General features: G+C 41.7%; 2 protein-coding genes across 8 annotated transcripts in view; one reads left to right on the forward strand and one right to left on the reverse strand.

Annotated features, from left to right (window-relative positions):
• Nucleotides 1-14465, forward strand: part of LRIG1 (leucine rich repeats and immunoglobulin like domains 1) — a 108553-nt gene extending 94088 nt beyond the window's left edge. For all 3 annotated transcript variants that reach the window (XM_039851711.1, XM_039851712.1, XM_039851713.1), the window contains 8 exons: nucleotides 425-588; nucleotides 7392-7712; nucleotides 9125-9406; nucleotides 9976-10395; nucleotides 10999-11124; nucleotides 11650-11793; nucleotides 12398-12682; nucleotides 12779-14465. In XM_039851711.1, the coding sequence (XP_039707645.1) occupies nucleotides 425-588; nucleotides 7392-7712; nucleotides 9125-9406; nucleotides 9976-10395; nucleotides 10999-11124; nucleotides 11650-11793; nucleotides 12398-12682; nucleotides 12779-13035 (1999 nt within the window). In that variant the 3' untranslated portion in view covers nucleotides 13036-14465. The remainder of the gene's footprint in view (nucleotides 1-424; nucleotides 589-7391; nucleotides 7713-9124; nucleotides 9407-9975; nucleotides 10396-10998; nucleotides 11125-11649; nucleotides 11794-12397; nucleotides 12683-12778) is intronic.
• SLC25A26 (solute carrier family 25 member 26) overlaps nucleotides 14334-22719 on the reverse strand; it is a 139667-nt gene continuing 131281 nt past the window's right edge. For 4 of the 5 annotated variants that reach the window (XM_039851717.1, XM_039851716.1, XM_039851715.1 and 1 more), the window contains 3 exons: nucleotides 21505-21569; nucleotides 20166-20239; nucleotides 15259-15634 (listed from right to left, as the gene is read on the reverse strand). In XM_039851717.1, coding sequence (XP_039707651.1) covers nucleotides 15517-15634; nucleotides 20166-20239; nucleotides 21505-21569 — 257 coding nt within the window. In that variant the 3' untranslated portion in view covers nucleotides 15259-15516. Of the gene's footprint in view, nucleotides 14940-15258; nucleotides 15635-20165; nucleotides 20240-21504; nucleotides 21570-22719 lie in introns of those variants that run through there. The other variant, XR_005650446.1, reaches the window with a different exon arrangement.

Below are 22719 nucleotides of genomic sequence, written 5' to 3' on the forward strand. Positions count from 1 at the left end.
TAGAAACAAGCAGAGAGGGGACAGTGTTACTCCTCTCTGTTTGGCGGTCAAAGGCCAGGAGCGGTTAGCCAGACTCCCAAGGGTCATATAAGAGCAGTGTCTATCTAAGACTGTGTGTGAACTCCAGGTTGTTGCTACTCAGAGTGTGCTCCTGTCAGCATCACCCGAGAAATGACTAGAAATGCAGAATTTTGAATTCAACCCCTGATGTACTGAGCCAGAGATGCATTTTATCAAAATCTCCAAGTAGATTATATGTACTGCGCTGGGTCATTGGAGAGGAACCTTGAGAAAAATCATTGCCATTCCATTTGGCTGGTGTGAACGACAGAAGCTGATCAGAGGTGATTGATTGTGCTGTGTTCTGAGAGAATATTCCTTTTTTTCAGTCACACCTCAAATGTCCCTTGTATTTTTCTTTCAGCCGTATCAGCAGTGATAGCTTCCTCTGCGACTGCCAGCTGAAGTGGCTGCCCCCATGGTTACTGGGCAGGATGCTGCAGGCCTTCGTGACGGCCACCTGTGCCCACCCAGAATCACTGAAGGGCCAGAGCATTTTCTCTGTGCCATCAGAGAGTTTCGTGTGTGGTAAGGTTATCGTTCTCATTTTTTTTCCCTATGAAAAGCAAGGAGGAACTCTTCGTTATGGGAGTGATTCCTATGATCAGAGTTAAACCCCAGCTCGTGGTCACCAGTCAGCTGCTGGATGCAATTTATTTCCCACTGGAACCACACATAGTATTTACTATATAGTTGCCTCATTATGTGGTTCTTGGACTACATGCATTTAATGAGAAGGGAACATGAGTTGGCTCAATTACAGATCAGAATAATCAGTTACAGGAAGATAGTTGTGTTGTTTCAAGAGGGCTCTGGTGCCCAGGTTTAGCTGTGACTTTCCTCAGTGCATGAGGCTCGGGTTTTAATGTGTGTTTCTTTCCAACCCCAAGAATGAAAAGTTAAATACAGGAAGAACAAGTCTCAGGAGAACAGTTGCTAGTTAAAATAATTCCTTAATGTTGACTTGCACGCTTGCTGTTTCTCCAAACCACTGAAATCTCTACTCATAGCTTGAAATTCTTTTTTCCTTCTGTTGTTGTAACATAGCTCTTGCCATCTTTTGACCAGGGGTGGTTGGGGTTTAGCGCACTGAAGATAGGAATAATGCAACCTCACAGTCTTATGTGGTTAAAGAATGTGGTGGGTTTTGAGTTGTTCCCAGAGCGAGGGTGGGATTCCCAGGCCTGAATAGAACTGCTGGGCAGGTGTGATTCCCTTCTGCCTCTGTCCGCCCCAGTCTGCCCTGAGCTCTGCGGTCCCTGCTGTGATGATCCTAATAGTAGCTCCTCTAGCAGTATGGGGACAGACCCCTGTGGTCCACTTCTCTGTCCTTTTTTGGGTATAGCAATGGCCAGTGTGCCTGCTGACGTCAAGATACAAGTGCCCTCCTTCCTCGCATCCACCCACCACCAGCAGCACCTTCTGAGAGAAGGCTTGCCCACCTTTCTCCTGATCCATTTTAGCAAAAAGCCTTAAAAACTCTTATCAGTGTGATAGCAGCTTTTCTTACTGATAGTCTTACGGGAACGTCCATGTAGAATGTAAGCGTGTGCTCACGTTCTCTAGGACAAAATGGCTGTGCAGTCCATTGTTCATCAGATACTTGGTCATTGACCACTAATATAGAGCTCTCCTTGTGCCCTCTTTCCTGCCATGGGGCATAGTCTTTCCCTTTGGATGTGCCAAGGTAGGACTTTTGACATGCCACATGTAGCCTCCAACCTGTGGCCCTGGCATCTTTTGGATAATAGCAATTGTTTATCCCACATCTCTTAGCCCTACCTCTGCTTGTTAACTCAGGTTCCCACCAAAACAATCTAGTGTTAATGGGGATCATAAATATACTTAGCAGGAGATCAAAGATCCAGGCTATTATAAAATACGCTGCACTCATATTTTATAAAATTGAAATATGATCACTTCCCACCCATTGGAGGAATAGCTAGAATCAAAATTCAGGTAAATAGTGTTGGTGAGGATGGGAAAAAATCTGAACCTTCCTGTAGTGCTGGTGGGAATGTAAAATGGTGTAGCTGCTTTGGAAAACAGTCTGTTAGTCTCTCAAACAGCCAGATATAGAGTTACAATATGACCTAGCAATTGTACTCTTAGGTATATACTGAAGAGAAATGAAAATACATGTCCACATAAAAATGTGTACATGAATGTTTATCGCAGTTACTCATAATAGCCAAAAAGCGGAAATTACCCAAATGCCCACCAAGTGATAAATGGATAACTGCAATGTGGTGTAACCATACAGTGGTGTATCATTAGGCTACAAAAAAAGAGTCAGTTATACAACACAGATGAACCGTGGAGTCTTATTCTAAGTGAAAGAAATCAGTCACAGAAGACCACATATTGTAGGATTCCAGTCATAGGAAATGTCCAGAATAGGGAAACCTATACAAGTGTAAAGTGGATTAGTGGTTGCTTAGGGCTGGGGAGGGACGGAGGGAGAAGGGATAGTAGCTGAAAGGTATGGAGTTTGTTTTTAAGGTGAAGAAAGTATTTTAAAAATTGTGATGATGGTTGCATATATTTGTGAATATACTAAAAGCCATAGAATTATGTACTTTAAATAGCTGAATTGTATTTCAGTAAAGCTGTTTTTAAAAAGAAATATAATTTATATCCCATAAAATTCACCCCTTTAAAGTATACAGTTTGATGGTTTTTACAATATTGAAAAGTTGTGTAACCCTCAGTTCTAATTTTGAAAGATTTTTATCACTTCTGAAAGAAACCCAATACCCATCAGCAGTCACTCTCTTCTTTGCTGTCCCCAGGCCCTGCAGCCACTATTCTACATTACGTCTCTATGATTTACATATTCTTGATGTTTTATATAAGTGGAATCCTACAATATGTAGTCTTTTGTGATTGGCTTTTTCTACTTAGCATAATTTTTTTTACCAGGTATCGGTACTTCATTCTTTTTTTTTTTTTTAGTAGCTGAATAATCAGTGTATGCATATGCATTTTACTTATCTTTTCATCAGATGATGGACACTGAGGTTATGTCTAGTTTTGGGTTATTATAAATAATGCTGCTATGAATGGTGTGTTCAAGTTTTTGTGTGCATTCTCTTGGGGAAATACCTAGAAATGGAATTGTTGGGTCATATAGAAACTACATGTTTAACTTCTTGAAGAACTGTCAAACTGTTTTCTGAAGTGGCTGTTTCATTTTACATTCCCACCAGCAGTGTGTGAGGGTTTCAGTTTCTCTGCATCCTTGTCAACATTTGTTACTGTCTTTTTTATTTTATCTGTACTAGTCAGTGTGAAGCGGGAGTCTCATTTTGGTTTTGATTTGCCTTTTCCTAATGACTAATGATGTTAACCATGTTGTCACATGTTTACTGGATATAGGTATATCTGCTTTGGAATAATGGCTATTCATATTCTTTGCCCATGTTTTAATTGGGTCATTTGTCTTTTCTTGAGTTCTAAGAGTTCTTTATATTAGAGATACTAGACCCTCATTAGATAATATGATTTGCCAATATTTTCTCCTAGTGCATTATTTTTTCATTTTTTTTGATGGTTGAAGCACAAAAATTTTAAATTTTGAAGAAGTCCAATTTCTCTATTTTTTTTCTTTTGTCATTTGTACTTTAGATGTTGTATCTAAGAAACTATTGCCTGAGACAAGGTCACAAAGATTTATACCTATGTTTTCTTCTAAGAGTTTTATGATTTTAGTTCTTATGTAGTCTTCCAATTTTATTCTTTTTTGAAGATTGTTTTGACTATTGTGGTTTCCTTGCATTTCCCTGTAAAATTTTGGATGAGTTTGTCAATCTCCGCGATTAAGACAATTGGGATTTTGAAACGGGGATTGCATTGTATTGCTATCTTAATACTACCCCTTCCCAATCCATGAACATGAGATGTCTTTCCTTTTATTTTTTTTTTTTTTAAGCTCTGTCGTGATTTCTTTCAGTGATGCTTTGAAGTTTTCAGTGTACATGTTTTTTATTCTTTTTGGTGCGTGCCTTTTATTTATTTATTTTTGCCTAATTGCTCAGGCTAGAACCTCCAACAGTGTTGAGTAGAAATGAAGAGGGCACAAATCCTTGTCTTTTTCCTGATCTCAGAGGAAAGACACATTTAGTCTTTCACCATTAAGTATGATGTTAGCTGTGTTGAGTGTTTTTATCATTAAAGGGTGTCAGATTTTGTCAGATGCTTTTCCTGCATCTGTTGATGTGATCAGGTGGGGTTTTTTCCCTTTATTTTATTGATATGGTATAATACATTGATTTTTGGATGTTGAACCAACCTTGTATTCCTGAGATAAATCCCATGTGCTTATGCTATATAATTCTTTTTATATATTGTGAGGTTTGATTTGCTGGTACGTTTGTTGAGGATTTTTGAATCTATACTTATAAAGATATGTAGTTTTCTTTTTCTTCTTTTTTTCTGTGTTTTTTGTTTGTTTGTTTGTTTGTTTTTGTCTGTTTTGTTAATAGTTAATACCTGCCTCATAGGATGGAATTGGGACATGTTCCCTCCTCATCTATTTTTTTGGAAGAGTTCATAAAAGATTAGTGATAATTTTTTTTTAAATGTTTGGTAGAGTTCACCAGTAGTAGCCATTTGGGTCTTGGCTTTTCTTTGTGGGAAGTTTTAAAATTATTAAGTCAGTCTCTTGTTACATCTTTTCAAATTTTCTATCCTTAGAGTCAGTTTTGGTAGTTTGTTCTTTCTCAGAATTTGTGCATGTTAGACAGGTTATCTAATTTATGGGCATACAGTTTTTCATAGTAATTATTCCCATTTATTGCTATAATATCCCTTCTTTCATTCCAAATTTTATATATTTTGAGTGTTCCTTTATTTGTGTCCACCCTTTCGTTTCAGCCTGAGTGATTCCTTTTAGTATTTCTTTTATAAAAAATTTTATTAAATTTATTGGGATGACATTGGTTAATAAAATAATAAAACAGGTTTTAATTGTACAGTTATATAATACATCTGTATATTGTATTGTGTGTTCACCACTCAAAGTCGTATCTCCTTCTGTCGCCATATATTTGACCCTTCCTTTTTCTACACGCCCCCCCCGTTCCCTCTGGTAACCACTAAACTGTTGTCTGTGCCTATGAGTTTTTGTTTGTTTGTCTTGTTTGTTTGTTGCTTTCAGTTTTATATCCTACATGAGTGAAATCATTTGGTTCTTAACTTTTTCCATCTGACTTTTTTCACTTTGCATGATATTCTCAAGATTCATCCATATTGTTGCAAATGGCAGTATTTCATCTTTTCTTATGACTGAGTGGTATTCTACTGTATATATGTACCACACTTTCTTTAATCATCTATGGAAGGACATTTCAGCTGTTTGCATGTCTCGGCCACTATGAATAATGCTGCAGTGAACATAAGGGTGTACATATATCGTTATGGATAAATGTTTCCAAATTTTGGGGGTAAATACCAAGAAGAGGGATTGCTGGGTCATATGGTAATTATATCCTTAACTTTTTGAGGAACCTCCATACTGTTTTCCATAGTGGCTGTACCAGCTCTACCAGCAGTGTATGAGGGTTCCTTTTTCTCCATAGCCTCTCCAACACTTGTTAGTACATGTCTTGTTGACAGTAGCCATTCTAACAGATGTGAGGTAGTATTTCATTGTGGTTTTGATTTGCATTTCTGTAATAGGTAGTGAAATTATCTTTTCATATATCTGTCAGCCATTTGTATGTCACCTAAATGTAAGACCTGAAACAATAAAATACATAGAAGAAAACATAGTTTGTAAATATGATTTTATGAATTTAACCTCAAAGACAAGATAAGTAAAAGCAAAAATAAATAAATGGGACTATATCAGATTTAAAAACTTCTGCATACCAAAGAAACCATCCGCAAAACCAAGAGGCAACCAACTGAATGGGAGAAGATATTTGCATACAACACCTCTGGATATATTTATAAAGCCAATTTAAAGTCTTTCTTTAGTAAGTCCAAGATCTGGGCTTCCTCAGGGACAGTTCATGGCCTGCTTTTTCCCCATGTCTTTACATGTTTTGTAGTTTGTTGTTGACAGCTGAGCACTTAAAATAATGTGGCAGCTCTGAAAATCAGAGTCTCCCTCTGTCTTCCCTGGGGTTTGTCATTACTCTTTTTATTATAGTCTGCTTATTCAGTGACTTTCCTGGACAGATGTTATAAAGTCAGCTCTATGCAGCCACTGAAGTCTCTCCCTGGTTAGTTTAGTGGTTAGCGAATGATTGGACAGAGTCCTTAAATCACTTCAACTAATAAGTCTCCCATCCTTTGCCCAACATCTTTACGTTGGGGGTGTGCCATTACTGTTTGTCTACACTGATTGTCAATTAGGGTCAGTTGCAGGTAAGAACTTAGGACCCTCTAAGGTCTTTCCTGGGTATGCACATAGCCCTGTGCATGCATGTGGCCTTCTAGATCCTCAGGTATATGTTGGACCTTTTCAAAGCCCACTTTTGACATTTCAAGCAGCCGACTTTCCATTTTAGTTTTTTAGCTGTCTTCTGTTGGACCCAAGTGATATTACTGCCGCAGCAGTGGCTGCTATTGTTTTCATCAGATGCCCTGGGGATAGGGCTTCCCTTACTGAGCAAACTGCATCCGGCCAAATAAATACAAACCCTGAGGCTGGGGCTTTTGGAGAAGTTCCAAAGCCATTCTGCCCCCTCAATGATTGCTAGGCTGCTGGGTTTCAAGGATTCCATAGAGTTGGGGAGGAAGAGATGGGATTTAGGGTAAGTTAAAATGTTACAAATCTCACTTTTCTTCCTGATCAACACTCTGTGGATTGTCGTAGCCTGCCATTATATTCCAGATTTCTGAAAAAGTTGCTTATGACGATTTTTGCTAGTGTTTTCATTGCTTTAATGGAGGTACAGATTTTCCTTATTCTGCCATTCCGGAAGTGCTTTGTACCCCACTTCTTTTGGAGTAAAGTTTATCGATGACTGCTAGTTCCTGGCTCTCTGTTAAGTGTGTTTTGTGTTAAAATAAGTAAAGCTAATTGTAGTCTTATCATAGAAACTGCTGCTTTCTTCGATAATTGAGTACTGGTGGATTTGTTTGTAGTAAAGGAATGCGTGCTCTTAGAGGTAATCACTGCTCATGGACTTGTAATTGGATAAGGCCAGACATCCATGATGTGAGTCCCTTTACAGTATTTGGTGGAGCTGAGGATGTGCAGGTACCCACAAGGGTCTGGTCCTGCTCAGTGTCTGACTCAGTTTTATGTTAGCTGGAACAGCAGCTGGTCCCTCTGTGTCCTAAGAGCCTGGGTGACTTATCGTTGCCTCTTCTCTCCTCAGATGATTTACCAAAGCCACAGATTATCACCCAACCAGAGACGACTATGGCTGTGGTGGGCAAGGACATCCGGTTCACATGCTCGGCAGCCAGCAGCAGCAGCTCCCCTATGACCTTTGCCTGGAAGAAGGACAATGAGGTCTTGGTCAATGCTGACATGGAGAACTTTGCCCACGTCCGTGCACAGGATGGGGAGGTGATGGAGTATACCACCATTCTGCACCTCCGTCGTGTCACTTTTGGGCATGAGGGCCGCTACCAGTGTGTCATCACCAACCACTTCGGCTCCACCTACTCGCACAAGGCCAGGCTCACTGTGAATGGTATGGAGGTGCTATCTTTTTAATTCTGGTGCTAGGTTCCTACGAATCCACACTTGTGATCATTTTCTCAGTTATCCATATAGAAATGAATGAGACAAGAGACATACAAGCTTCATTGGGACATTACTATATCATACTATTGCCTAGGTGGGCCCAGAACAAGTTTTGAAGGTTTAAGGGTTATTTTCAGAGAAGTGTTTGTTTTTATCCAGTTATTATGTTAAAGAAAATTGTGGGCCCAAGCCTTGTGTTTTTATGTATTTATTATTCTCTGTAAGCCAAGATGTCTGCTATCCAGATCCAAGCATACCCTGATCCTGGGCAAGCTGCTGCCCTGTGAGTAGATGGCTCAGCCTTGGAGCCAGAGGCCAGCCTGGGTGGAGCCAGAGGCCAGCCTGGGTGGGGCCAGGTCAGTCAGCAGTGGGGACAGCCAGGCACCCGCCTCTTCGGAGGCTGTGGAGTGCAAGGCTGGTGTGAGTGCTAGCCTGATAGCACAATGGTCCTGTGGGTGTTGGACGAGGATTTTTACTCTGCAAACAGCTTTAGAGCCTGTCAGGGTGCTTTCTTCAGGACTACAATTTGTTGTTGTGAGTTTAGGGTAGAAGGAGAGAGGTAAATAGCTTGAGTAGTTAACTTACTCAGGTATAACCTAACAGTCCTATAACCTAACAAGATTTTCCTGATTATTAAACCTCTAAGTAAAAAGTGTTGGAACCAATGTGTTCTTTAAGCCCTTACAGACCACAGAAAACATTTTTTACCATGCTCTGGGTGGTTGTCTTGGCTATTCTGAGAGAGTCCTCAATGTTTCTCAGAAACTCAGTGAACTGTTAGATTCTCCACCAAAGCGACCTTGACGGGAGCTGTAGTGATGTCTGACGTGTGGCCGATGCTTGCCACTGTCAGGGAGTATTTGCGATAAATGCTTCAAGAGAGAAGAGCCATCCCATGGCTTTCTCCGGGTGAGGAAGATGTGTCATCCTTCCCTCTGTAATTGCATCTTGGGGGAGCAGATATTTTTGTTTCCCAGGCTCCCTCTTGCTTGTTACTTAAGACAGGCAAGCATCAGGCCCTAGCATTTATGGGATGTCCTTGTAGAAACTTTACCATATGAGGAACAGTAGAGGAAATGTTTCGTTAAAAGCCTTACATTTGAGGGGGTTGTAACCAGCCTCAGGTGTACAAGAGAGACTGATGGAAATGCTCCTGGCAGGGAGAAGCTGGGCGGGCCTTGGAAACCTGTTGCTCATTCACAGGTGGCAGTAGCAGTTCTAGGCAGGCACTGGCTGAAGGGCAGTGAGGTGGTGAACTGATACCCAGACATAGTGTGGGAGATCTACCTGTCAGAAGATTTTCCTGGCCTTTGCATTTAGCTTTTCTGTAACTCAACCCGGATTGTATATATTTTGCAGTGTTGCCATCATTCACCAAAATGCCCCACGACATTGCCATCCGGACTGGCACTATGGCCCGCCTTGAATGTGCTGCCACTGGCCACCCTAACCCCCAGATTGCCTGGCAAAAGGATGGAGGCACAGATTTCCCTGCTGCTCGTGAGCGACGCATGCATGTCATGCCAGATGACGATGTGTTTTTCATCACTGACGTGAAAATAGATGATATGGGGGTTTATAGCTGTACCGCCCAGAACTCGGCCGGCTCCATTTCAGCTAACGCCACCCTGACTGTCTTAGGTTCGGTTATTTCTATATTGAGTATATGTGTGTGCGCGTGCCTGTGTGTGTGTACACTTGTGTGAGAGAGAGAGAGAGAGAGAGATTTTTAAAATAAAATAGGTACCTAGAGGCAGGGTTCTCAGACTCTTCTGTGGAGCTTGAGGGGGATGAATGTGGTGGGCTGTTTCTACATTAGGCAGCTTTCTAAAATTTTCTTGAACAAGTAGTTCTATCTCTTTTTTAAAAAAATGGTTTAGGTATAAAATACTCTAGATAAGAAATGCCCTCTGAATTGGGCAGGATGGACATGTCTTGAAGAATAGAGACATAGGCCCATCTCTGGACAGTTGTGGACAGTGGAGGTTTCTGTGGCTAGAGGTTAATTCATTCTCCTTGCAGAAGTGCCTCCCAGCATGGTAATGATTTACTCATTGTGTTAGAAGGGCTTCTGAAAATCCTGCCACTCTGATAAAAGACGTTATATGCCATTTCATTGATGTGTTTAATTTTCCTTTGTCCAGAAAACAAGGCAGATTTATAGCAGTTGAGGCTCACGTAACAACCATAACATTTCCTCTGACTTGCAGAAACCCCGTCCTTGGCAGTGCCCTTGGAAGACCGTGTCGTGTCTGTGGGAGAAACGGTGGCTCTGCAGTGTAAAGCAACTGGGAGCCCTCCACCCCGAATCACCTGGCTCAAGGGGGACCACCCTCTGAGCCTCACTGAGCGGCACCACTTCACCCCTGGCAACCAGCTGCTGGTTGTTCAGAATGTGGTGGCAGAGGACGCAGGCCAATACACCTGTGAGATGTCCAATGCCCTGGGCACAGAGCGAGCTCACAGTCAACTGAGCATCTTGCCCACTCCTGGCTGCAGGAAGGATGGAACCACCGTGGGCATCTTCACCATCGCTGTGGTGTGCAGTATTGTCCTGACGTCGTTGGTCTGGGTGTGCATTATCTACCAAACCAGGAAGAAGAGTGAGGAATATAGTGTCACCAACACAGGTTAGCCACTGCTGGCTGAGTTTATTTTCAGGAGAGAAAAAAATCAGTCACGTTTGTGAAGGAGGCCAGGTCCAGAGTCTTTTTCAAGAACTTCAGTATATTTAAAACTCTATAAACTTTGGGAATATGGAGCCATTCTGGACAGCTGAGGCGTTGGTGTCATTGACACTATTTTAACTTCCAGGAATTTAACATGAAATAGGAATACTCTCAAATATTATTAGTCCATTATGAACTCTGCAATTTTCTATCTCTTTGGTAATTCACAGGCATCCTTGGCACGGGCTTTGTTGCCACATGGTGGATTGTTGCTGCAGTGACCTCAGAGTGTTGTGCTTCTGTTAGTTCTGTCTCCTTTCCCATCACTGTTTTCTGTCTTTTGTGGACTCAGACATCTGATTGCCACACTTCGTACACCTGGGTGTGAAGTAAGGCCCAGGCGGCCCTGGCAGGGCCTCGAGTGCAAGACTCCATAGTGTACGGCCTTGAAAGCTGCCGTCGGGGGGATACTGTGTCTGGGCCTGAAACTGAACATGTGTCTGCATTTCTCATCACCACAAAAGATTGGGACATCTGTTGTTTGACTGTCCTGTCTCTTTGCAGATGAAACCATCGTTCCACCAGATGTTCCGAGCTACCTGTCTTCTCAGGGGACCCTTTCTGATCGACAGGAAAGTGTGGTCAGAACTGAGGGTGGCCATCAGGCCAATGGACACATTGAGAGCAATGGTAAGGCCTCAAAGTCTGATGCGACTGTGTTCCCATGAGCTGGTGGTGGCCTCCAGCACCTCTCCAGGGCAGGCGTATGGCATTAATTTGAGCACATTCGAACTAGAAGGCGGGGCAATTCAAAGCTTGCTGTTGGGTTTTTTTGGACCTAGCCAGTGCACGTTCAGCAAGGTTTTAAGGAAACATCCCCCAGGAAGTCACTATATTGGGCTTAGTGTCTCTTCTTAGAGTCTCAGTTGCTCTCATACTAGAAGGCTCTCACAAGAGTGAGCTACTTCAATGAAAGAGACTGAGCACTTGCTTAGAGCAAGTTTATCCTCATAAGAACTTATTAATATGGCGCTGAATGCTGCTAGGCCTGCCTGCTGGGAAGACAGTAGGAGAAAATGTTCCTTGCTGGGCCTATGATCCAGCACTCTAAAGAACATTTTTAAAATGATTCTGTTCTAGTAGTTTTGCCTATTCTCCTAAGGTTTACTATGAAATGCTAAACCCAGCATTTTTAAGTGTGGGGATCTATTGCAGGTGTTTGTCCGAGAGATGCAAGCCTCTTTCCAGAGGCAGACGCTCTTGGCATTACATGCAGGCAGCCCAAGCTCTGTGTTGGATATAAGGAGCCGTGGAAAGTGATGGAGAAAGCCGATGGGGTGCCTGGTCAACAGAAGATGGGTATGAGATGCTTTTATCAGGAATTTTGTTCTTGAAATCAAAATTGGGGTGGACCTCATTAATGAAAGGGGGAGACACATTATTCATCTAAAACTATCTCAGAATTTGGTATTCAGTATCTAAACAGGAAGCTGTGTGTGGCCTGGCTCTCTTTTAGTTCCAGAGTAGGATGTCTCTTAAATCGTGTGGTGAGCCTGAGCATGAACTGTCCAGATTTATAAGCAACTTAATTAAAGGGCAAGGCCCCAGACAAAAGTGCCTTTCCACCCGGGCTCTTTGGAGGCTGCGTTTCTAATTGTTCAGAAGACTTCTGACACTTCATGGTATTTCATGCAAATGGGATTTTTGTGTGTGATCAAAGTAGTATGACTACGTTGTCTGATGAAGAAATTAACCTGAAATCTTTAAACACGGAAGACTCTGTTCTTCATTAATGGCTTGGTGTTTGCCCAGTCCTTTTTATGTGAATGGACTTGGGGGAGAAAGGAGTTTTACAGGGTTGCTAGAAGTGGGGCTCTGGCCTCACAGCGTGGAGTGAGGTAGCCTGTTTGTGTGGGGATGGAGACTTCAGTGGCGATGGTTCTAATTCGTCTGTGTCCTGCAGAGCACAGTGGCCCAGTTGTATGCAGTGACTGCAACACTGATATGGACAGTTACTCCAAGGAACAAGCCTTCTGTCCTCAGCCTGTGTCCAGAGACAGTACACAGCCAGGTACACTGAGTAGCGAGGAACCCGGTCGGAGTGACCGTGAACATTCTCCCCATCATCTGAATAGTGGGACGGTTGATGCATCTCACACTGACTGCAGGGAGACCCTCTACCCCAGTAACCACGATAGAATGCCGACGTCCTTGAAGAAAAAGCCAGTGGCACCTCTTGATGGGAAAGGTAAATTTTTACTGTCTTCCCAGCAGTCACCAGCAGCTGCGGGAGCATGTAAACAGCCAGGCTAGAGGGTCTGACGTGCCCTCTCATTTCTCGTAGGGGCTTCCTCTTGGACGTTAGCAAGGTTGTGTGAGCCGGACTCCATAGCCCTCCTGCCTTCTACGTTAACTCCAGGCAAGCTCGAGCTCACACAAGCCACCTCGGGCTTCCCAGACGTCCCGACCGAGGGCCAGCACTTGCTTCTTTCTAATGGACACCTCCCCAAAGCATGTGACTCCAGTCCTGAGTCCACACCATTGACAGGACAGTTCCCCGGGAAACGGAGTGTGCCATTGCTGTTTGCACCGAAAATCTAGGCTTTGTCTACCTCAGCTCTTGTGTCGATCTCTACAGGAAAGAGGTAGGAGAGGCTGTGAGGAAGCTTGGGTTCAAGCGTCACTGATTTGTACAGTTTTAACTTCCATGTGGAGTATCAGTAGTGTAAAAGACTTGCAGCTGAAGCACAGAAATGCGAGAGGCTATAGTGTACAAAAGGCAGAAAAGTATTTGATACCATTGTACATAAGAGTTTTCAGAGATTTCATATATATTATATATCTTTTACAGAGGATATTTTAATCTTTAGTGCATGGTGAACAGAAAAAAATGTACAATTTTGACAATATTATTTTTCATATCAGGTTGCTGTTTTTGGAATTGGGGGGGGATAGTTCTGGTGCCTTAATGCATGGATGGAATTTAGACGCTAAAAACCACATTGTTCCCAGGAGTTTTGGTGGGAGGGAAGGATTGAGTCCTCGGGCTTGTACTGCACTCCGTAGGAGAGGACCCCTGGGGTGCTTTACGGGCAGAGACTTTGCATAGGAAGTAACTTCATGCCAGTATTGCTCACGTGTGGGTGCCATGCAGCAGGCCTCCCTGTGGAGCCCAGAGGTGCGCATGTCATATACTTCTGCAGTCAATGACTTTTTATCGTAGGTTTGAGTTCTTTAACAAGCATGATGGGGGTTATTAATCCACCACAAGCATTTGGTCTGAACAATTAAGCACTGCCTTTCTTCCTTCTGTGATAAAAGCAAATATGGTCAGTATCATTCGATTGTCATTTGAGGCTTTTTAATAAGATAGAGGCTGCTGCTGTTGGTACCTGTGGATTTTTCAATAGTGATGTTTTAGTTCTGCCAATATAATTAATATTACATTGGTCTTAGGGGAGAAAAAGGATCGAGTCCTTACTTTTCAGGGCTAGCTTATCTCTACTGAGGATCCGGAGCAGGCCTGTCCATGTCCTTCCCTCGCACAGGCAGACCTAGGCTTGGACTGTGTAAGATTTCGCCCTTGACCTGGGTCCTGGGTATATTTGCACTTTTGAGACCTGTAGCTAACCATCTTGTGAGTGCCAATGTAGAGTTCAGGAAAAATTACATTGAAACTAACAAGGTCCTTAAAAGCTCAGAAAGCAAAGTCCTTTAGCCAAAAAGCTGAAGGTAGGTATTGACAAAATGGTTACCTATGTTAAATTTTACTGTCTAATGTCATCACTGTTCCAAAAGGTAAGCACATATAGAATTTTGTTCTCAACAGTTAACTGATTGTTACTTCCACAACATATGTGAATTTGCTGCTTCTGAGAGGCAATGTGAAAGAGGAAGTATTACTTTTATGTACAAAGTTATTTATTTATAGAAATTTTGGTACAATGTACATTGAAAAACATGTAAAATATTGAAGTGTCTAACAAATGGCATTGAAGTGTCTTTAATAAAGGTTCATTTATAAATGTTAACCGTGTGGCTCAAGTCATTCTACATACATTAACCACCATTGTTTCATCCCACTGAATTCCAGAGATCCCCTCACAGATGCAGTCATTCTGCCTTTAATTACCTTTTTGTCTCAAAAAGGAAAAAAATTTAGGCGAAGCAGAATCATATACTATGGCTCCAGGGAAGGCACACCACCACCAGATTCTTGAGATTCTGAATTTCTGTAACACCTGGAGCTCATTAGTCAAGCTCTAAAATGGTGACCTTCCCTTTTCATCCCTTCTGTTTCCAGTGTTGAGCTTAGAACTCCAGGCAACAGAGCTTACTGATTAGAGACCAAGAAACAGCACTGTTTGCAGAACCGGCCCCAGCCCTTCCTTTCGGTCTGATATGGAGAAGAGGAGAGTGTGGCTCAGCTTCCTCAGAGGACACACCTAGTCACTCGAGCTGCAGCTGCTTTCTTTCACACACCACATGGGCTGCTGGACACTTCTCTGTAAAATAATACAGTTGTGTGTTTTTATAGGTTAAATCTGAGGCTAATTAAGAACAGCCTGGTTACCCAGCAGGAACTTTCTTTGGGCACCTGTAGCTCATTCTTTCTAAACAAAACTGTAAGCTTACACAACAGTAATTAACCCAGGGGAGAAACCCACCCACACATGCAACTTTTTCCTCAAGTCTCCTTCCTTTTTCCAGTCTAGCCGTTCTTTTAAAATTCTAACCATCTCTGCCTTCCGCCGAGCTTGCTGTCAGGTGGCAGGAAATAAAAGATCAGATATAGATCAAATGAAAGCTCTGAAGGGCCTGGACTCAGCATTACCAAACTTATTTATTCAGAGTACCGCTGTGGACATCATTTTCTCTTACTTTTTGGCAAACAGGCTAACAACATCATTCCAGCTAGCCTGTAGCATGGAAGACACATTCTCCATGTCGTAATCTTAGCAGAATTGGATTTTAGCACTGTGTTTTGTTGTTCAGATGGCTGAACAGCTGCTCCCCGGAAGGGAGACAGTTCTCACAGCAGTCTTCCTTCTTGAAAGAAGTGGATGCGGGGCCGTCTGTGATTCATGGGCTCTCTTTGCCAAGTTCTAACAGCAAGCTGCGAGTTTGGTCATAAGCACCAAGAAAGATGAAACCTCCCAGACTGATTGCTGCCATTCGAGGAAAGACACCTGCAAATAATCTAGGTGGGGGGAAAGCAAAAGGAGAGATTTTTAAAAATTGTGCGTAAAAAAAGGTTAAATTCCAGCACCCAGAACTTGCTCAACTCAACACATCACGCTCATTAAACTCCACAAAGCACTTAAAAATCTTTTTTTCCTTTTAGAATGGCACCAAAGCACATTCCCAAGCAGACGTGTTGAAGTCTGAACCCAGCTGGTTGTTGGCTAAAGTGGCTACATACCAAACAGCTTACTTGTGAGCACTCACAATTAAGTCAAGTAATTAGTCAAGAAATAGTATCTCTGCCCCACCATGGTCCTGTTTGAAACTTCCAGACCGTTTTTGTCTTTCAGAGATGATGAAATTGACTTTTTTTTATAAAGGAGTCAAAGGGCTGAATCCTAAGGAAGGCTGAAAGGCCCAGCCCACCCTGGAAACCTAAAGTGATCTCAGGGTGTAGAGGAGATTTTTGGATAACTGCTGCTCCTCCCAGTTGCTCGGTCGCATTTTGTCCTTAGAGACCCACAAACATGATGCCACAACAGGGAGATGAATCTCCATGGATTCCTTGTTTTCTTTCTCTCTGATGAAGGACAAGAAAGTTGAATGAACTGTGGCTGGGAAAGGAGCACAGTCTCTTTGCAGGTTATGTCCCCAAGCATTACAGAAGACCAGCCACTGTCAAAGTTGCAACTTTGGAATAATTGAGGAGACAAAGTAAAAGAACACGTTACTGGGGATGTAAACTGGAGATTCATTCTTTAAAAACCCTCTCATAGCTATACACAGATATTTGTTCAAAGAAGTTCATCATGGCACTGCTGATTAAAAAAAAAAAAAACCTACAAAGAACCCCTTCTGGTTACATAAATTCTGGTACAGTATCCACACAGGACAGACTATGCAGCTGCTAAGAATGAGGGAGGCCATAGGTACCAACAGAAAATAAACACAGCAGGTTCTAAAAAAAAATCAAGTCCCAAAAGCTGTATGTATAATATGATTGTATGTTTGACCAATGTGGCAGGGGTATGTGTTACACTTTCTCTGGAGGGTACGATTAAAGGAAATATTCCCTGTCTGTATTTCTGTAATAACTGAACTTTATTTTTTCAAAGTGTATTACTTTTGTGAGGAGAAAAACAAAATTACAAAATCAGAACTGGTGGATTTACAAGGGAAAAAACTTAATAGTGAGGAGATCAGGTCTAGGAAAGAAAACTGAAAATGGTCAGGTTATGCCAACAGTGGTTTTATATCTTTTAAGATATGGGGAAAACCTCCATGATAAGCTAAATGGTGGCTCGCCAAGAAACTGGACAGGAAGGAAAGCCCTGAGCCTGGTTCACAGCCGCTCTGGCTGCTTCCTTTCTGCACAACTGTGGGGAAGAGGTCAACTCGCCTCCCCTTTGTATGCAGCACTCAGCACTTCTGAGAAAAATGGATTTTAGAGTAGTTTTAGGGGGGTCTTTATTTTAATTAGCTAGCTAAAAATTAAAATTAAGTAAAATCCTTCAGATAAAATGAAAACCTCTTTTTCTTGTCTAGAAATAACCATGAAAATTTTATAGAAAACCAAAATACACCTGTAAGGAAAAAAGTTGTTCAGCTCTGCATCATACGAATTGTTTTCTGTATGAAGTGCTTGGTGAGGACAGAAACTCATAAATTACCACTTTAAGTCCACTGTGTCCTTCCTAAAAGACAGATTCATCTCCCTGTCCCTTCCCTACAAAGGAAAGGGTGCTGAAAGGGAAGCCAGCAGAGGCTGAGCTGTGCAAGACCACATTTGCCACGAAATGCTTACTCCTTTACTATCTCAGTTCAAAAAGCTAGCGTCTTGGTTCGGCTTCTGTTAATGAGCTCAGCTGCTCCTGGCTAGAGGCAGATGGAAGCAGTTTATGGTTTCACTAGATGACAGTTGAATCTATTAACATAATTATAGCCTTAAAGTAGAGCAATTGTACAGTGAGCACCCCAACCAAACTCGAAGGCAAAGGCTTCGAGTAGAGCAGGGCTGTGTTCTAGTGACCGTAGACTGAATGAGATAACAAATGTAAAGCATTTAACACAGAGCTGGGCACAAGGAAGGTGCACATGGCAGTAGTATGTTATTTCGTAAAGGGCACAGTCAAGAAAAAAAGCCAGTTGATTAACAGAAGAAAAGTAGGAAGGGGCAATGCAGGATAAGCAGGTTTTCCATCTGCTTTCTGGCTACTGGACTGAATGAACACGTGGTATTTTTATTTTGGAGAAAACAGTTTGCCCTAGAGCATACATTCCGAATATGTGCCAGAACATGGTATTCCCCTGTGTGAACCAACACGGAAGAGACCAAAGTGTCACCACTTTGATTTACCCTGAGAGGTCAGCGCCATTTCACTGCAAGGTGGAGAGTATATGCTGGGCAACCTGAGCAGCAGTAAAGTCAGCAGGTGTGTTTAGGGGTGTGTGTGTGTAAACCAGACAGGAAGCAGATGAGACACCTCAGGTATGAGGACGTCTAGGATCAACCCTCAGAACAGCTGCACACATTTCTAGGGGTTTTCTGTTTTGCTTGCTTTTGGTTATAATTCTTTTGACCAACTATTTGTTGTCTTTTATGACATTAATAGAAAGTTAACTGTCACTTCTTGAGTGACAAGCTTGGCTGCCTGTAATACGCTGCTAAAGGACCACACCGCATACAAGCACACCTCGTTTAACTGTAACAGGTAATTAGTGCTTTATTGCACTTCACAGATGTTACATTTTTTTTGTGTTTTTTTTTTTTTACAAATTGAAGGCAAGACCCTCTTCCAGCAAAAAGATTTTAACTCCTTTTATTGTGATAGTCACTTTATTGCAGTAGTCTGGAACTGAACCTGCAATATCCCCGAGGTATGAGCGCCCAAGACTTAAGAAGCTTCCAGAAGATAAGCAAAACTCCAAATTACTTTTTCAGAGCTGATGGGACAGATACAGGCCCTTGGCATGTCTCTGACACCTGTCCTCAGCCTAAAATTCTGGCACTTCCTAGTTACATGACATCAAGTACACATCATAACTGGGACAAGGAAGATTTAGTTTCAATCATCTACTCAACGAAATTCCTTCTCTACAAACTTTCAGTGGCCATGGTTTTGCCGGTTATGCTGCACATCACCCACATAATCACCACCTTCTCAAGAAAGGCAGGTGGGCTGCAGGTCAACATCAAATCCACAGAGCTAAGGTCAAGAGCAGAGGTTTGACCAAGAGTTGCCATAGGATCTAATATGAAATATATTGAAATGAATAAGAGTGAAATTCAGCAATTTGACTTCATGATCTAAAAAAGCTACTGTATGCAAGCAACAGCTCTGTGTGGCCCAAAACTATCTGAAACACTAAGAATCTTTTACCTGCTACTAAATAAGCTGCTTTAGCCCTCATTTTCTTCTCATACCATTTCTTTGTTCAATGTGGAACTGGTGTCCAATGTGTCTCTACTATGAGCAACCAGATTTTTACTTCTTCCCAACATATTAGCCATAAATGGCTGACTATGGCATGGAAGCTGCCCTCTGCCCTTCCCGGGCTCAATTATTCCTTTCTGTTAAACCCAATTCTTGTCTTAACATCTTAAGTCCTTCAGACAACCAGAGTCATTCCATCAGAGTTGTCACACTCAACACAACCATCCAACACTACCTACTTTTCAAACTTCCAGTTGGAAATTTTGAATAGAAGATGGGGCTATTCTCCTGCAAAAACCTTACCTAGAGCCTGACCAACATGCTTCATGGTTCCTATCAACTAGGTGAAATAAAAACCTGCCACATGTATATGCAACTACCATAAACTAAATGATAAACATAGCACTGAGATGAGGTGACACCACCGCAGCTTTGCTGTTCACACCAGCCAAACCCCGTCACTAGGCACGCTCCCGACACCCTCCCAAAGGGGTGCTGCTTTGCGCTCTCAGTGGATGATTCCAAAGAGAAAACTGTAATTTTACACACCTGCTCAGATCCTAACATTCAGCCAGTTTTCCAAGTTTATGTCGTAAAAGCAATATTGAAATAACATTTTGAAGAGAGCTTTTTAAGATATGATACTAGAAGTTTGAGGCACTAAGCTGATAATATAGAACAGTGGGTTTCAAGTAAGGTGTCATGAACTATGGTATGTTGAAAGCGATTTGTTGCTAATAATAGTTAAAAGTATCCCAAACCACAAATCCTTTTTTCTGACAATGTTCTCCTCACTCACCTGTGTTCCTGCATTACATAACTGGAAGCCTATCTTCTCAACGCTGTAGCACAGAAGCTAGCAGGAGCCACATATGTGGATGTCATTTAACATCGAGATGGACAAGGCTGGCTAGCATATTTGCATCATCTTCACTGCACAATAACATCTCACATAACCAAATATATCAAATATAATGTTTCATACAATATAAATAAAGAGACCCCAACCAGGAAATAAGCAGAAGAAAGGAAAAGCATTTGTTTAATGTTAGGCTAAAGGAGGAAGAGCCAGTGGAGAGTGGAAGACAACTGAGCATGACTTCTTGTCCTTACCCTGACAGCCCCTGTGTCCGCCAGACCCCATGCAGGGCAGAGAGTACATTCCCACTAGCAGTGCTGGAACCAGCCTGCGTGAAAAGACAAAAGAGAAAGCCATTATCTTATGAAACTCCCTAATGTACAGCTGGCTCTCAGATATCCTCAGAGGCATGGTTCCCTAACAGCCTCATCTAGGACCCAGTTCCAAATAGACTGGGGAGTTTCTGGGAAATCAGGACCCCTAGATCTCGCTAACCAGAAGCCCTTACATTCAAACCCACAGGCAACAATGATTTGGCCCATGCCCACGGAAAGCTGCTTTTCTAGGTGCTTCATTACCAAACTATGAGCAGAGCTCACCCAAATAATTCACGTACAGCTATTGAACAGGAAAAAGACTGAAAACAATATTAACTGACCTGAGAATAATGAGAGATGATCAATATAAATGGTACAATTATGCAACTTACCTAAGTAGCTAATAACTACATTTAATAAAGAGTACTATGTTTAATTTATTTTTAAATTTTTTTTCGACTACAGTTGACATACAATATTGTATTATTTTCAGGGGTACAACAGTGATGAGACATATATAAAATGAAGTGATCACCCAATAAGTCTAGAACTCATCTGACACCGCAGTTATTACAATACTAGTGACTTTATTCCCTGTGCTATACTTCACATCTCCATGACTATTCTGCAACTACCAATCTGTACTTGTTAATCCCTTCACCTTTTTACTATGTTCAATTTAAAACATGGTTGACATTCCTAGGTTTGGCCTTGTCAACCTACATACTATAATTCTGCCCTATTTGTTCCACTTTTCCACAAGGGCATGACTTTTTAATTTTTTTGTTTTGGTCCAAATCTGTTACTTGTATGGCATTCCCTGAAGTCTCAGTCCAGCTTTTTAAAAAAACAATTTTTTCTTTTAAACAAAGAAGTTTTAATTCTGACAACTGTCCTAATTCACCTAGTTACAATCAAGCATGACCTAAGTTCTGAGACTCTAGCTTACTTGCTTGCTTCACACTTGACATGGTGTGAAGCATGTCAACTCTCTGAGCCAATGTAGTCTTAATAGGCAGAGGCACTACCAGCCCTGGTTGCTTACATAATGTAGTTTAAAATGATGATGAGAAGGTAAAATGCTATATAGACATTTGTCTCAGCAATGACTATGGATATTGTTTTGTCAATGTCAGTTTCATTAGTGGTTCAACAGGCAGCATAAGGCTGCTATTACAGGGAGGCGTTTTCCACTTTTATTCATTTTATATACATATAAGCCTTCGTGCTGATAGAAGCATCTGTTGTGTCTATATTACGTTATTTTGTCACTTACCTTTGCTAACATGATTCTTGTTTTTGCCACATCCAGAGGCGTGGTGACTGCAGCTGCAAACCCACCTGTGCATATAATACCCGACACACAAGTAAGCTACTGTTTACGGTATTACATGGTATTTTATAATGTTTATTTTATAATTCCTCATAATTCTGCCAAAATCACTTCATCATGACAGCCACTTAAATGGTTCAAGAATAGGATGCACACATGCAAAATCTTTACCCACATGCTCCATTGCTTTTGTAGTGATATCGAACTATGTTAGAGAGGTACTGAGATGATGCTTTACCTACTCAAGTTAAAAACAAGCCCCACAACATATCTTTCTCTTTTGTGAAGCAGCAAACAGACCTGTGTGTGTACATGGTTATGTGTCTGTGGGCAGACATCTACTCTCAGTAAAAGGCTCGCTGCTCCCTATGATGCTCAGGGGGTCCCTGCCTTCTATGGGCCACTGTTCCTTAATCTGACTCCAAAATGCTTCCATCGTTTCTGCTTCTGAGGCAAAGTGGGCAAACAGAAACGTGTATCACTTCTGGATTCTTCCAGTTAAAAACGTTAAGAGTAAAGCTTTCTATATTTCTAGGCTTCTGACAACAGGCCAGTTACAGTACCATTTCTAAGCTCCCTTCTGCATCCTGTGAGAGTCAGTCTTGATTTAACAGTCATTCTTCAGTAGGGCTTCCTTCCTACCTTATCTTTCATGGAATACTGTGACTGCCAAACTGACTTTTTTTAATCCGCACATTTTAAAGGGGTCCATATCTATGGGCAGGGAATTGGCAATTTTTTTTTTTAAATAGAAACCACTGTATATGGTGCCAATATTTAATTTAATATGGTAAAAAGATACATTTTAAGCTTCAAGAGCCCCTAAGGAGGTAGAAACAATAAACCTAAAAGGTCTCTCTAAAGATTCAGCGTCCGTGAGCTAAGGTGAAATAGGAAGTTTTGTAAGAGGGCTGAAGAGAACACATGTATGTGAAGGATGCTCCAGAAATAGCACTACTCTCCCTCCAAGTTTTGTGGCATGTGGACAAGGTCATTTGATCTATGCCAAATATCTTTCTAAATATGTTGCTGAAATAAGATCATCACACTGAACCTCCGTTTGGTAACATTATGACACTGACTTTTTGAAAGATGTACCCATTTATGCTTCCTTGTTCCATTTTTGGTTACCCACAAATGACACACCTTAGGGCTAAA

This window comes from Pteropus medius, unplaced genomic scaffold (genome assembly GCF_902729225.1).
Source record: "Pteropus medius unplaced genomic scaffold, Ma_sr-lr_union100, whole genome shotgun sequence".
Taxonomy (NCBI): Eukaryota; Metazoa; Chordata; class Mammalia; order Chiroptera; family Pteropodidae; genus Pteropus; species Pteropus medius.